Below are 13,090 nucleotides of genomic sequence, written 5' to 3' on the forward strand. Positions count from 1 at the left end.
TGTAGACTGCGTGTTAGTAGCATTTATTTGCTGCTGGTAGACAGGTGTCTAAATTATTTCCATAAATATAATTTTACCAGTCTGTCCATTAACTTAACGATAATCCATTATATAAACTCTGAAGACAAGACACAATCTCGATTTATATGATATTGCACAAAGTAAAAGGCATTTTAAGTGATACTGTTATTACTTTTGCCCTCCTATGAGGCATGTACAATTTCTTAATGGGAAACTTCAATAGATTTTCAAATAAAATCAGAGTAATTCTGTGTGGCCTTAAAGGTAAATGCAATGTATATTTCAAAAATTATTGCAAGGTTTCAGTATTAAACCTTAAATAGGTATTAAAGGCATACAAAGACCCAGAAAAAAGGATATTTTTGTTATTAAATGTTAGCCATTGTTACATTCCCTTTAAATAACGTGATTTAATGAGAAGCTCGAACTCGCAGCACCACCCAACGGTAGTTCCTGTCTGCTACAAAAAAACAGGGTTTGAGGATCCATTGGCTGCAGTGAGGGCTCTGGCAATGGTGTCAAACAGCTCTCAGAGTGGTACAGGTCAGGCTTTCTTTAAGGCTATTTTACCAACCAAAGACTGGTATTTCCCAGACTGATGTTACCTAATTATGTCTTTCGCAATGCAAATGTAATTTATGAAAATTGAACTTTACAGCAGAAGAACCGTGTGAATTGGTAACCTTTGTTGCTTTTGCAATCTCAAAAATGTAGCAATTAATTTGGTTCAGTGCAAATAAAAGCATTTAAATTTGTTTCCTAAAAATCAACCAGGTACTTAATTTTTCCTCTTTCCAAAAACCTTTAAGAAATGATAGTTCAACCTTTGAATGAAAGATGCTGGTGCTGAAAACAAATTTATTGAAGACATCTTACAATGGCCACATGATTCCAGTATTTTGCTGTAGAATTCAATTTGAAGGTGAGAAAAAAATGAAAATAAGTTACCATGCACTGTACAATAAATTGCAAAAAGTTCAAATATCTTCTTTATCAAATACATGCTGAATTACATTAATGTACTCCCAAGCCATGTTGCAAAATCCTTTTCAACATGCTTAAAAAAAAAATTAGGTTCTTAAACAATATTTTTCTCAAATAATTCAGAAATGCAGAACAACCTGCAACCCTGAACCAAATATGGGGCGTCAGAGAGTAGTAAGTCAAAAGGTAGCCATTTTGGAGTATGATGATCATCTTGGGAGGTAGAGGGGGGGGACAAGAGCAAAAGGAAGAAGGGGGACTGGGAGGACAGATAGAGAAACAAGGTGGTAAAATAAGTGTACAATTTGCACATTATGTTGAACTTTACAAGGCTTGTACCTTTTACATTTAAATAAATTTAATATATTACACTTATTTCTTGTCACATAAACAGAATTTTAAATATTTGCTAGAAATTATTTTTTTATTTTTAATATACGTCTGCAAAAATACAGACCATGACTGGTTTAAAGAATGATGAACGTGGTGTGTCTTTGTATCACCCTGTTGCATTCTCTTCCCTTTAAAACCATGCACTAGTGAAATTTATTTTAAAAATAATATAAATTGTTGAAAATGGCTGATTTATTCTTTTTTTTTTTTTTGCAAGTTGCAGCCCCAAGAAAATAATTTAAGTGTTCAGCTAAATCTGTGTCCATGCAAAAAAGTTTCTTTAATTTCATACAGTACAGTATATCCACAGAATTTTATTTTTCAGAGAGTCCATCACATCTGGGGTTTCACTGCATCTATAGCTGGAGGTATGAAGCCCGACACTTGAACCTTTACAGTACGAAGAGTTTTCAGATCTCACGCAACTGTTTCAAGTGACAGTTGACTTTCCCAGCATCCTTACATTCTTCTTTTCTTCCCATGTCTGCTAATCCACCGGCTTGTAACATGGCTTCAGGGGAGGGTAACTCCATTTCTGTGGCATAACCAAGCTTTCAGAGGGGAGGGCACATAAATAAAGAAACGGGAGCAACAAAACAGATATGCCATTGAAAAGGACTTTTGTTGCATGAAACAGATTGATTCTTTTAGTTTAGTCCATGGCTTCAGATTGGACCAAAACTGAGTGTCCCTGAACTCCAAACCTATCAGTTCTTCATGACTTCAGTCCTTCACCTGAGGGCCTTCTGTAGGGCACAATGTGTGCAACTTCCTTGAGAACACAGGATCGCGTTGCAGCCCTAGAAACAGGCTCAGAAGACACAACATTAAGCATGCAGTGTTACCAGGGTTTGCGACCTGTAATTTGATTTTTTTTGTAACGCTGGTTGCTATGACAACAGTTTCACAGCTGCTATGAGCGAGCATACGAAGGTCCTGTTGAACTTTCAAGAGATGATTGGGAAGCTCTTCTAGTGAGAGGAGCTAAAGTTGGGTCTACTAGAGAAGAAGGAGGGAAGAGTTTGAACCACCCAATCACCATGTTGGACAGGTCCAGTTCATCTAAAAGTATCTGTGCCACTCCCATAAAGGATTTGTGATCCATACGTCCATAGTCTCCCCAAACAATTATCTGTTGGCAAAGAAAATAAGAGAAAAACTTTAGAAAATTGATGAGAGCTTCTGTCTGATCTGTTGCATGTCTCTGCTTATTTAATTATAGCAAGGAATGAAATAATTGACTGCTGACATAGATTAGTTCTGTGTGTACTAATCACGATGCAGTGACAGCAATGACCTGGGCAGTAACAGCAGGTATCTGTGATGCTGAAGAAAGCCCAGTGAGAGAAGGAGCCCGTACATACAGTAGAAGCAAAATAATCTGTGACTTAATTTTTGCTCAGCGCTTTCTACTTGCATCAACAGTTATCACTGAAGTATTTATTTGCTCAACAACTATTTGAACATTTCATGCCAAATGAAGCATGAAAAGAAGTTTGAAACTCATTCAGTGAAAACTGTACAGGTGATGTGAGATTCAGAAGGATATTGATGCAAGTTACCTGTAAAACTTTTCCTTGGGGACTTTCTTCGAATGATAGAAGTTGCTGATAAAGTGGTTCCAGCGTTTTTCTTGCTACCTTTGTTTTCTTTTTGGCTATGCAGACTCCGTTTTCTAATAGATACACCTTTACATATGGTGCTTAGCAGAAAGAAAATAAAGAATGGTAAGTAAAGAAGCTGTCCTGGCTTTTATATAACAGATGCACTGTTCTATTGCCATATGATAAAACCAGCTCTTTACTGGATATGTAATTTATATGAAAAAATGTCTACAAGTAATACTAACATTTATTCACATGCAAAGCATCCATGCATTTTCTTTACTTTTGTCCCTGGTATAATTTTTTCTTCACTTCTTTTTATATGCCTCTTTTGCCATGAAATAATTCAGATTTTGACCTGGAAAAATAAGGTATTTCTATATATAATATCCCTATACTGTACAGTATGCAAAATAGGCCTGTTAAGTAAATGAATGACTTGCATTGACTTTGGTGAGATTTGGATCAATGCTCCAAATTGTTAATAATTAAAAATCATCTACAAGGTGAAAATCAGTGAGGAAAAGACTGACACAATTTCTATTTTGACAGAAGAACTTGCTAAAAATACCATTATATTGTCCTTTTCACATGGTGTTATAGGACATCAGATTATAAAATAAGAAGTAAGTGTCAAATACTGGTCTACTTTTCCAGTAGGCACCTATTATTTCCCCTTCAACCCTAAGACTCCTTTATCATATCTTCAGTATATACCTTCTTTTCTACCCCATAACCAAGGATGTATTTGCTATTACTGAAATACTCTTCTGTCTTCTGGTAGCCTGGACACCAGCCCATTTTTTTTGTTTTCCTCCTGAAGTAGGGCTGATTTTTGTATACCATTTCGATGCATTATGCATTTCAGTGTACAATACTGCAATCACTGATATGAGAATTTTCTGAGTTTACCTAAGTTGAGCAGTAAAGCCTTAAAAGTTGGGGCTTTATGGGATTTTTTTTTTTTTTTTTTGTAGAACTCCATTCTTGTTGCTAAGATTTTTCTTCCTTACCTGGCAGTGTCTTTGAACCTGGTTTTACAACAAGGCCACGGGCTCGGATTATTTCTACTTCCAGTTGTCCTTTCTTGTCCATCATTCCTACCTGGATATCTCCTAGATAACAAAAAGAAATCCTAGAGTTGTTAATTCAGAAATAACTAACTATATGAAAAGCTACGGGAATTTCTAGGATGAATACATGATGACTTGCATCATCTGCACTCCACCAAGAAATATGATCCAGATTTTAACTCTACTAAAGAATTTAGTACTTGTCCTCTTCACTGCTATTTACATTAGCAAAGAATTAAAAACCCTACAATATTTTGTCTCCCATTTCCCATGCTCCTATCACTTCAAATTATTTTTTTTGTCTTAAGAATTTCAAATTTTAAAAAGCAGCAAAGGGATTAGTACAAAGCAGCTCTGTAAAATTGCTTGAAATCTCTTCGCCATGCCTCTCATTTAAGACAAGGTATGAAAGACAGCTTGTGAATATAAAAAGGTCTGCAAGCACAGTCAGAATGAGGTTATAGTTTTGGTCTTAACTGAGTTATTCAAAACCGCATGGGAAATCCATATTTAAAGACTCAGAATCTAGATAATTTCTGTGTTCTAATTACCAGACTCAGTAGATTATAGCATATGTATAGGACATAAATGCTTACCCATCGATGGTGTTGCCAAAGTCTGTCGTCCTACAAGCTGGGCAGGACCAAGTCCATCCAGAAAATCACTGAACTGGCTGTCTGCAGCCAACCTCACACCAGGGAAAATTAAACTAAAAAGGAATGAAAAAAAAATGCACTTGAATTTTCCCTTTTTTTGTTTTCTAGATGTTTTCTGTTTAGCATGTATGGTTTTGGAACTACTGTTAACAAGGACCTTATTTACGCTGAGAAGGTTACAAATCAGTTACTGTGATTTTCAAACCTTCGGTGTTCAACAAGCAGTGATTCAGCCTCCAGCATTTATACAAACAGGTGAGGGAAGCATGAATCCTCACTAAATCTGATTTCCACAGTGATATATTTCCATCATGCTCTTTTCCCAATATATTAAAGACCACTGTTAATTACTGTAGCATTCATACCACAGCAGTTCAGTAAGACACAGACCCTTACCAGTAACTTAGTTACATGAAAGTAAAATTGCTCACGTTTCTCAGTCAAAGTGAACTTAATGGCTGAATGTAAAATGTGTCCAGTGAAATTATTACATTAGGCTGCTCACTATTTTTTAAATCACCTTTTAAGATCAGCTTCAGCATTATAAACATTTTGTTTAAAATGTTTTTGAGAAAGACATCTATTCAATAACAGAACTGAAATCCATTGTGGCAAATGACCAAAGTAACTTAAAATTCAAATCCTTGCCATGAATTATCTGTGACCCTTTACAAGGCAACACGAGCTAATGAGATTTGTAATGACCAACCATAAATAAATGTCCATCTCAAGTGCATATAGTGCATCAACTTGGACATGTAAGATCTATTATCCAGTACAGGTGTATCATCCAGTGCTCTGAATACCGCTAATAAATCTATCCACAATAAGATTTTTCTGGGCAATGTCTTGGACGTAGCCCTCAGAAGTCTTTAAACTGGGCTTTTATGAAAAGCATGATACATCACTGTCTCATACTTCTGCCCAGATCATTTCTTTGGGATGAATTTAGCAGAAACTTTGAAAACTCTTGAGCCCAATGAATGACACCTGGAAATGCTCTGGAAATCCTTTGCCCTGCAAAAGGAGTTTTCAGAAGAGAACTGTTTTACCCAGTGCACTGTGCCTGCTTTTCCTCCAGCCACACTGCATGCTGATGCTCTCACCCACCAGGTACCTTTCTCATGGCATGACAGAAATGATCCTCATCCTTCCTGCACCAGCAATGGGAGACTCTTTTGGTCACAGGGGAAGACTTAGGCTTTGTCCATCAATGTCACTAGCTTGTGAAGGAATTCTGATCGAACAGGGCCTATAGCGCTCGCCGTGCTTTTGCCTCACTACCAATGCCATGGCGAAACATCAGATAACAACTGTTAAAGCTGCTGCTTACTTTCCCTCGGAGCTATAGCTGTTCATGCTCCCATCTGTCGACTCCCGGCTGGCCTGACGGGTCATCCAGTTCCTCATCTCCACAGCCAGCCCTGTCTCAGTGCTCCTCTGGACGGTGCTCCGCAGCTTCTTGCCCCCTGCTTCTGTGGAGACAAAAGAGAAGGTCTCGTCGCACCACGCTGTCGCAGACGGGTGGCCCAGTGGGGCACGGCTGCGGGCAGCACACCGCCACTGCACGTGGCAGGGAGAGCAGAAGCCAGAAACTAATGGCTTGTACCAAAGCGTCCATTTTAAAATAATTGGATTTCTTTAATAATAGGCAAGCAGCAGCATCAATCTCTTCTGCAGGACCATAGTTCTGTCACCACCAGCTTTCCAAGGGCAGACAGCATACGCAAAACACAAGTCTGCCCACGGAGTTAACCAGATTTACGGCATCCATAGTCTAGTGTGTTTAAAATACGTTTTCTCTGGATGAATACATCCCTCCTAGGAAATATGTTTTCTCTGGATGAATACATCCCTCCGAGGAATTCAATTAACATGTTACCAGTATGTCAAAACCTGCAGTGTCTGAGGAATATTCTAATTCAGATGAATTATTGATTTAAAAACATTTGGCCATTATCTGCTAAATCAAGTTAGATATCCATTAGTGAGGACAGTAAACAACAAATCAAGAACCCTTCCCACTCCTTGTTCTCCGTTCACACTCTTCTTCTTTCACTCACTGCTTTAACTCAGCATCTAAAAAATACAGTATTGATTTATGAATAACGTGAAACTTTATTGCCACCTCTGTACCTTCTTGCCTAGTTTGATTCAGTTGTAAAAGTAGCAGTGACAGATACCTGGGTATCAGACAATGGAAGAAGTGCTTAAAACTTAATACAGTAGCATTTTAGTTCAGGAATTTTTATCAAGACCTCAGTTAGAAGACATAATGAAAGTGCCACCAAAAAAAATAAACAAACTACTGAGCAGGAATGAGGCCTCATTTTTTTTTTCCATGAATGAGACAGTGACTCCATGTCATTTCTGCTTTTAAATGCTGCTCCCTGCAATGGTATAGGGCATTCTGCATTCCAAGTTCTTTTATCTGTTCATTGGATAAAACCCCTATTTCAGCACAGCCATGTGCGATATCTTGATAATATAAAAGAGAAATACCTCTAAATGTACACGACTCCAAATGATACCAGAATTCCTTAATATTGATACAAGGAGGGTAGAGTAATATCCAAGATTCTAGGATATCTAAGGACTTGCCCTCTCCTGCAGTGGTCTGTAGCCTCTGCTGCCCTTTCACCATCTCTGGCTCATCCCACACCAGCTGGCAGAACTACTGGACCCGTGTGGTTGGTGAAACTCTAGGGGTTTGAGAAGGGAAATGACCAAGGGAGGAGCTTGTCCTGGAATAAGGACCCTCACACCCCAAGGAAGACGTGTGAGCACAGGGACTGGCACCCTTGACAGGGAATAGGAGAAGGATGTTGATTTCAATGTCCCTCCTCAGTGTCCCGCTGTTTTACAGGCTGCAGTGTGGGTTGATGACTCCCAGGACCATACCCCAGGCCCTCTAGTCAGGGGGAATATCAGGTCAGATAGAGAACACAGGAATTTTAGTGGAGTGGGAAATAGATATCCAAACCAACTTGAGAACATACTGGCCCTTTGTCAAGAATGATTTGGTAACATTGCAATATTTAGCAGTAGTGAGATGTTTCTATAGCACTATCACGAATGATTCAAATTATATTGCTTAATATAAGCCTTCTATGCGCTCTTTAATACCATAACTTTTAATGAGTATATAAAAAAATAAGTGTAAGAATTTTGCCCTAGAACTTCAGCTGCCCACATGAATTTAGTATCTAACAGCGTGAAATAAATTTTTTACTATGTCAAAACTACTTCTGAAAACGCCCATCAACATCTGGTACAATAGATACAAATAAAACAGATACAAGGCTAACCTGAGTTATGAAAAATGAAGGGCAGAAGTCAATGATTTCATTTCTATTGGGTTATGCTGTTTCAAGTGTCTGCTGGTGTTATTATTTATATTAAACTAATGAATGCTGGCAGATGACTTCCAACACAGGTCTAGAGTTGTTCTAAAATCCAATCACTCACATGAAAGAAATATTCCCAGAAAACTGCCAGGAAAAAAGAAAGCAAGAGCTATGTAGAAAAGGCACATAGTGTGTCATAGTTCCATATGAAAAGGCACACAACTCCTGAAGCCCCATGCTCTTTTCATCAAACTACTGTCACAGGATAATACTCGTCCGTTTTATGAGCAACTTTGATTAGCAAGCCCTAATTTTTTTTCAGCCTTACAGAATGATGCTCCTTCTCGGTTCACTGTTGCAAACAGGAATTCTCTTATGCAGATCTAACAGAACATTTCCATCCTGTATGATTCTCCAATCTTTTCATATTTTTCAAAGTTTTGGGGTTTGGGATAAATATAAGTTTGAATATGTGATATTTAAAGGAGTGTCTAGTAACTTTTAGTAATCAGTAAGACAGGAGTTTTTTCTGAATTAGAATTGTGCCTTTAGCAGGGCATTCACACAAAAAATCAGCACAACTTTTGCACATTGATTTACTGAGGAATCAAGGGGAAAATGGTGCAATTGCTACTCAGGTCTTCACAGAAGCACGTGTGTTTCACCAGCTGTTCTTAGCATCCCTCTTAATTGTATTTTTGAGCAGTTTTACTTTCTTGAATTTATTTCAACTGAAATCGGGGTCACATGAAGACAGGTTGACAGCTGATATGATACAACTTTGATACAGCATGAAAGTTAGGCATGCACAGGACATCCAACTTTTGTGTAAGTGTGGGTAGTAAACAGTAATTATTTTGACGACCTTAACACTTAATTTCAGGAGGGCTAAAAGGAGACTATGTAAATAAGTATTTTCTTGTTCTTAACAGGAACAGGCAGAGCTCCCTGACGGTCCCAAAAGAGAAAGAACTGACCTTTCAGCAATAAAGCTTCTAATCATGATGTTGATGTTTCTTGAAATAAGAATTGAAGATTTAACAGCAAAATGGCAATTTGGAATAGAAGTCAGAAAAAGCCCCAGTTCACTGACATGACTCCTGAGCCACTGCTTTAGAGATGGATATTCTTTCAGATTAAGCTTGGCTAAACTAATATATAATAATATACATGAGAAATATCTACGCTCGATTGCCCACAATCTTAGCAATACATCAGTCCCTGGAAAAACATAACACATAAAACATAATCCCACAATTCCTCAAACAACTGAAAAGCAAAGACAGAATTTATATAATCTATATTTTGTGTTTGATAAATTCAGCATTACTGAAGCAATTTTAAGGATTACTTAAGAGGTTGCAAGTGGCAATGAAAATGCAAAGTTGTTGCCCAACTCAAAGAAACAACCTTTGGTGTCATACTTCCAAGCTATAGCTTGTGCAAGGTCCAGTTGAAGGTCTTACTACTCCAGTAAATCCAAATTGTTTTCCCTTATCCCTGCCTAGAAATTAAAACCCTCTCAGTTCCGATTCAACTACTTGTGCGGCTGAATTCTGTGCTGGACCCAGCCCAAAAGGAACAAGCCAACAATATGTTTTAAAGTTGTTCTTTTTCTCTTAAGACAGATGATTTCCCAAAAATATTTGTGAAAACAAAAACACAGTTGAATGAGACCAATTGAAGTGATGCTAATATCTATTTAGATGAATAACTTGAGAACTAACACAGAAGTAAAGACGTTAACCGGTGTGACTGTAAAAGTAAGGGCTGGTTTTATAATCATAGAATCATAGAATGGCATGGGTTGGAAGGGACTCCAAGGATCATAGAGCTCCAACCACCCTGCCACAGGCAGGGACACCAACCTCCAGCCTGGATCTACACAAGGTTGCCCAGGGCCCCATCCAACCTGGCCTTGAACACCTCCAGGGGTGGGGCATCCACCACCTCTCTGGGCAGCCTGTTCCAGCCTTTCACCACTCTCTCTGTAAAAAACTTCCCCCTAATATCTAGTCTAAACCTTCCTTCCTTTAGTTTTAATCCATTCCCCCTTGTCCTGCCAGTGTCTACCCTTTTAAAAAGTTGATTCTCCTCCTATTTGTATGCTCCCTTCAGGTACTGGAAGGCTGCAATGAGGTCCCCCCGCAGCCTTCTCCTCTCCAGGCTGAACAAGCCCAGCTCCCTCAGCCTCTCTTCATAGGGCAGGTGGTCCAGCCCTCTAATCATCTTCGTGGCCTCCTCTGAACTCTCTCCAACAGTTCCACATCCTTCTTGTATTGGGGGCCCCAGAGCTGGACACAGTACTCCAGATGGGGCCTCACGAGTGCAGAGTAGAGAGTCAATAAGTGTTTATACATATAGACCCATCTCATGCATGTTGTTTTTAAATCCTACGAAATGAAAGGATGCAGAAACAAGAGAGCCTAGTGGCATACTTTGTTGCTAAGTATGCCACTGACCACCTAAACTGAAAATCATTTTACTTACAAATTGCTAAACTCTAATAAAGAACATTGAGAATGTTCTCCAAATTAGTATAAGCTAATTCCCCTGGAAGGAAGAAATTTTGCTCAAGTTCCCACCAGAAAATATGGAATACAGTATCTGAAGAACACCAGTTCAGATTCTAGCAGCCATATTGTAAGGAATGGAATAAATTACCAGAAATAATTGCTTTGGCATTTATGAAAGCACACTCATTCTTACAGTTAATCATGCTGGTAATTTAACTAATATGGTTACTGCAAATAGACTCCACAGGCCACATTTTCTACATTACACATGGAATTATTTGTTCCCACAAGTTGCAGTGCAAATCACTTGAAAATTAGGGGTGCAAAACTACTGATACAATCTCTAATATCGGATGAGGACTAGTTGAAAACGGCAGAAATGCAACAGATTACCTTCCACAATCTGGGATCTAGCCAGATGAAATCTGCCTCCACTGGGGAGAGCAAGAAGTCTCAGCAAGATCTTCCAACAACTGCTCTCCAGCAGGCACAGAGCCCTGAGTGAGGACACCAGTGTCCTCACAGGCAGAGGCTGGCTGGCTGTGACAGTCCCTAGGTGGTACACGATCTCTTGGTAAGACTTGGACTGAGTACAGAGGAGCTGCAGCTTCAGGAACACGCTCAGGTGTGTTGAGGTGTTTCCTCTCTGCGCTCCTCACCTCACCAAACAGACTGCAGCATCCTTTGTCTGCATTTCATTTCCCTTTCATGGCAAGACTGGTTGTACTCTTCTATCTGAAAAAGACCCTCATCTTATTATGGCCACATGATGTGAAGTCAGTTTACCCCATGCTGCTCCTAAGCAACGCTGTGGTAGAAGGCAGGCACCTGCTCCTTTTTCTCTTTCACTTTTTAATGTGTTTAAAGTACTTGTATTCTGGTGCTTTATTTTCACTGCTGTGCCGAAGTCCATTCTTCAGTCTTAACTGACCCTTCAGCAAATTTGTAAGAGCACCACTTTGGTCTCCATGGGGCATCCATCAGTTTAAGCTCTTCAACATTTGTGATCACAGAAGTTTTTGAAACATTTTTACAAGCTTAAGTTGTTAACAAGGGCTGGTTTTCCACACACAATGTGATACTTAATGTACCAAAAGCTCCTATATCCCCTGTATTATTATTCAGAACCATTATCAGACATACTGCATATAGGAAGAACAAACAGCTGTCTCCCACCTGTGTGACCACTGGAAATCCCAATTAAGCATATATAGAACCACTGCAGAGAGGTTTGCTGCTAGGCCATTGTCTTGATAAAAAATTTATCTCTGGTAACAGACTGGGAGCCATTCCAGGAAAACCAAACTAATTAACCACACCTATCTGGATGGGAGGTGTTAGCACTGATGTGATTTCCAGTCCTCTGTCTATGAACAAACTGGCTATGCAGACTTCTGGTTGGACAATTTGTTTTACAGATGTTGATTACAATTCTTGATTGTAACACACAGTAAGAAAATAAACTGTGGTTTCTATCTTTTAATCACCTATTTGGCCCAAGAGAGATCAGGAAATTAGTATGTCTGTCTACACTATATTTTTCAAATGTTTGACTGCAGGACCAAGATGGAATGTTTACTTTGAATTCCTGCAAGATGGGGCCTTGAGCAGCCTGGTCTAGTGAGGCAATGGCGGGGGGGTTGGAACTTGATGAACTTTAAGGTCCCTTCCAACCCTAATTACTGTATGATACACTGAGCCATACAGCTGTACCGAGATACACTGAGCTAGTACACTACCTCTTGGCCAGCCAGTCTAGGTGGAGTTCCATAAAGGTTTGAATCTAACTTGGAAAAAACCCTGTTGCACAATGGAATTAAAAAAAAAAAAATGTTCTGATGAAGTATAAACCCAGCAGACATTAAATGCAGAATTAATATGTTATCCTTATTTCTTGTATTTAGAAATGCACAAGTCCCACCAGGGAGGTGTGGGTTGGGAACACCACAGCACACAGCCACCCAGGCCTTGCCAGCCCCTCTGCAGGACTCTGTTTCTGTTGCTGATAAAACCGCTGCTTTCCTAAGTGTGGTCAGAGGATGCACCTGCCAAAAGCCTTGCTCAATTGCTGCAGAACTGAGCACAGAGATACAACAGTGACGAGGCATTTGGCTTTGCAGCCCACAGCTGTATGTCCCACGTGCTGCAAGACCTGAATGAAGTTTTTCAGGAGCCCTCAGGTAGACCAGTTACGCTCCTGCAGACAGATGTTCTTACAGTTCAAACGCAATAGGTCCAACTTTGTGCCTATTCTGTGTCTGTGTGTGAAAACCGAATGGCAGCGTTTTCTATCCACTCTGTACACACTGTACAGCAATCTACAAAAAGTGCAAAGCAGTGGGAAATCAGCCTCATCCCCAAGCTATTAAAATCCTGAAAAAAATAGAGCAAGCAATTTTGTGGAATTACGATCTATTTTTATATACCATTTACATAAGGAATCACTAAATAGGTGCACATCTACACCACACAAAGCCTTTAAACCCAGTCTTTGAT

The 13,090-nt window shown here is 39.3% G+C and overlaps 1 protein-coding gene across 18 annotated transcripts in view; it reads right to left on the reverse strand.

Moving 5' to 3' along the window:
• Positions 1–2,311: 2,311 nt before the first annotated feature.
• RIMS2 (regulating synaptic membrane exocytosis 2) overlaps positions 2,312–13,090 on the reverse strand; it is a gene marked incomplete at both ends in the record, with an annotated part of 475,681 nt that continues 464,902 nt past the window's right edge. For 17 of the 18 annotated variants that reach the window (XM_084260505.1, XM_084260502.1, XM_084260507.1 and 14 more), the window contains 5 exons: positions 2,312–2,530; positions 2,961–3,100; positions 4,016–4,117; positions 4,672–4,784; positions 6,065–6,206. In XM_084260505.1, the coding sequence (XP_084116631.1) occupies positions 2,312–2,530; positions 2,961–3,100; positions 4,016–4,117; positions 4,672–4,784; positions 6,065–6,206 (716 nt within the window). Of the gene's footprint in view, positions 2,531–2,960; positions 3,101–4,015; positions 4,118–4,671; positions 4,785–6,064; positions 6,243–13,090 lie in introns of all 18 variants that reach the window. The other variant, XM_084260493.1, reaches the window with a different exon arrangement.

Source organism: Gallinula chloropus, assembly GCF_964237585.1.
Source record: "Gallinula chloropus genome assembly, chromosome: 2".
NCBI classification, from domain to species: Eukaryota; Metazoa; Chordata; class Aves; order Gruiformes; family Rallidae; genus Gallinula; species Gallinula chloropus.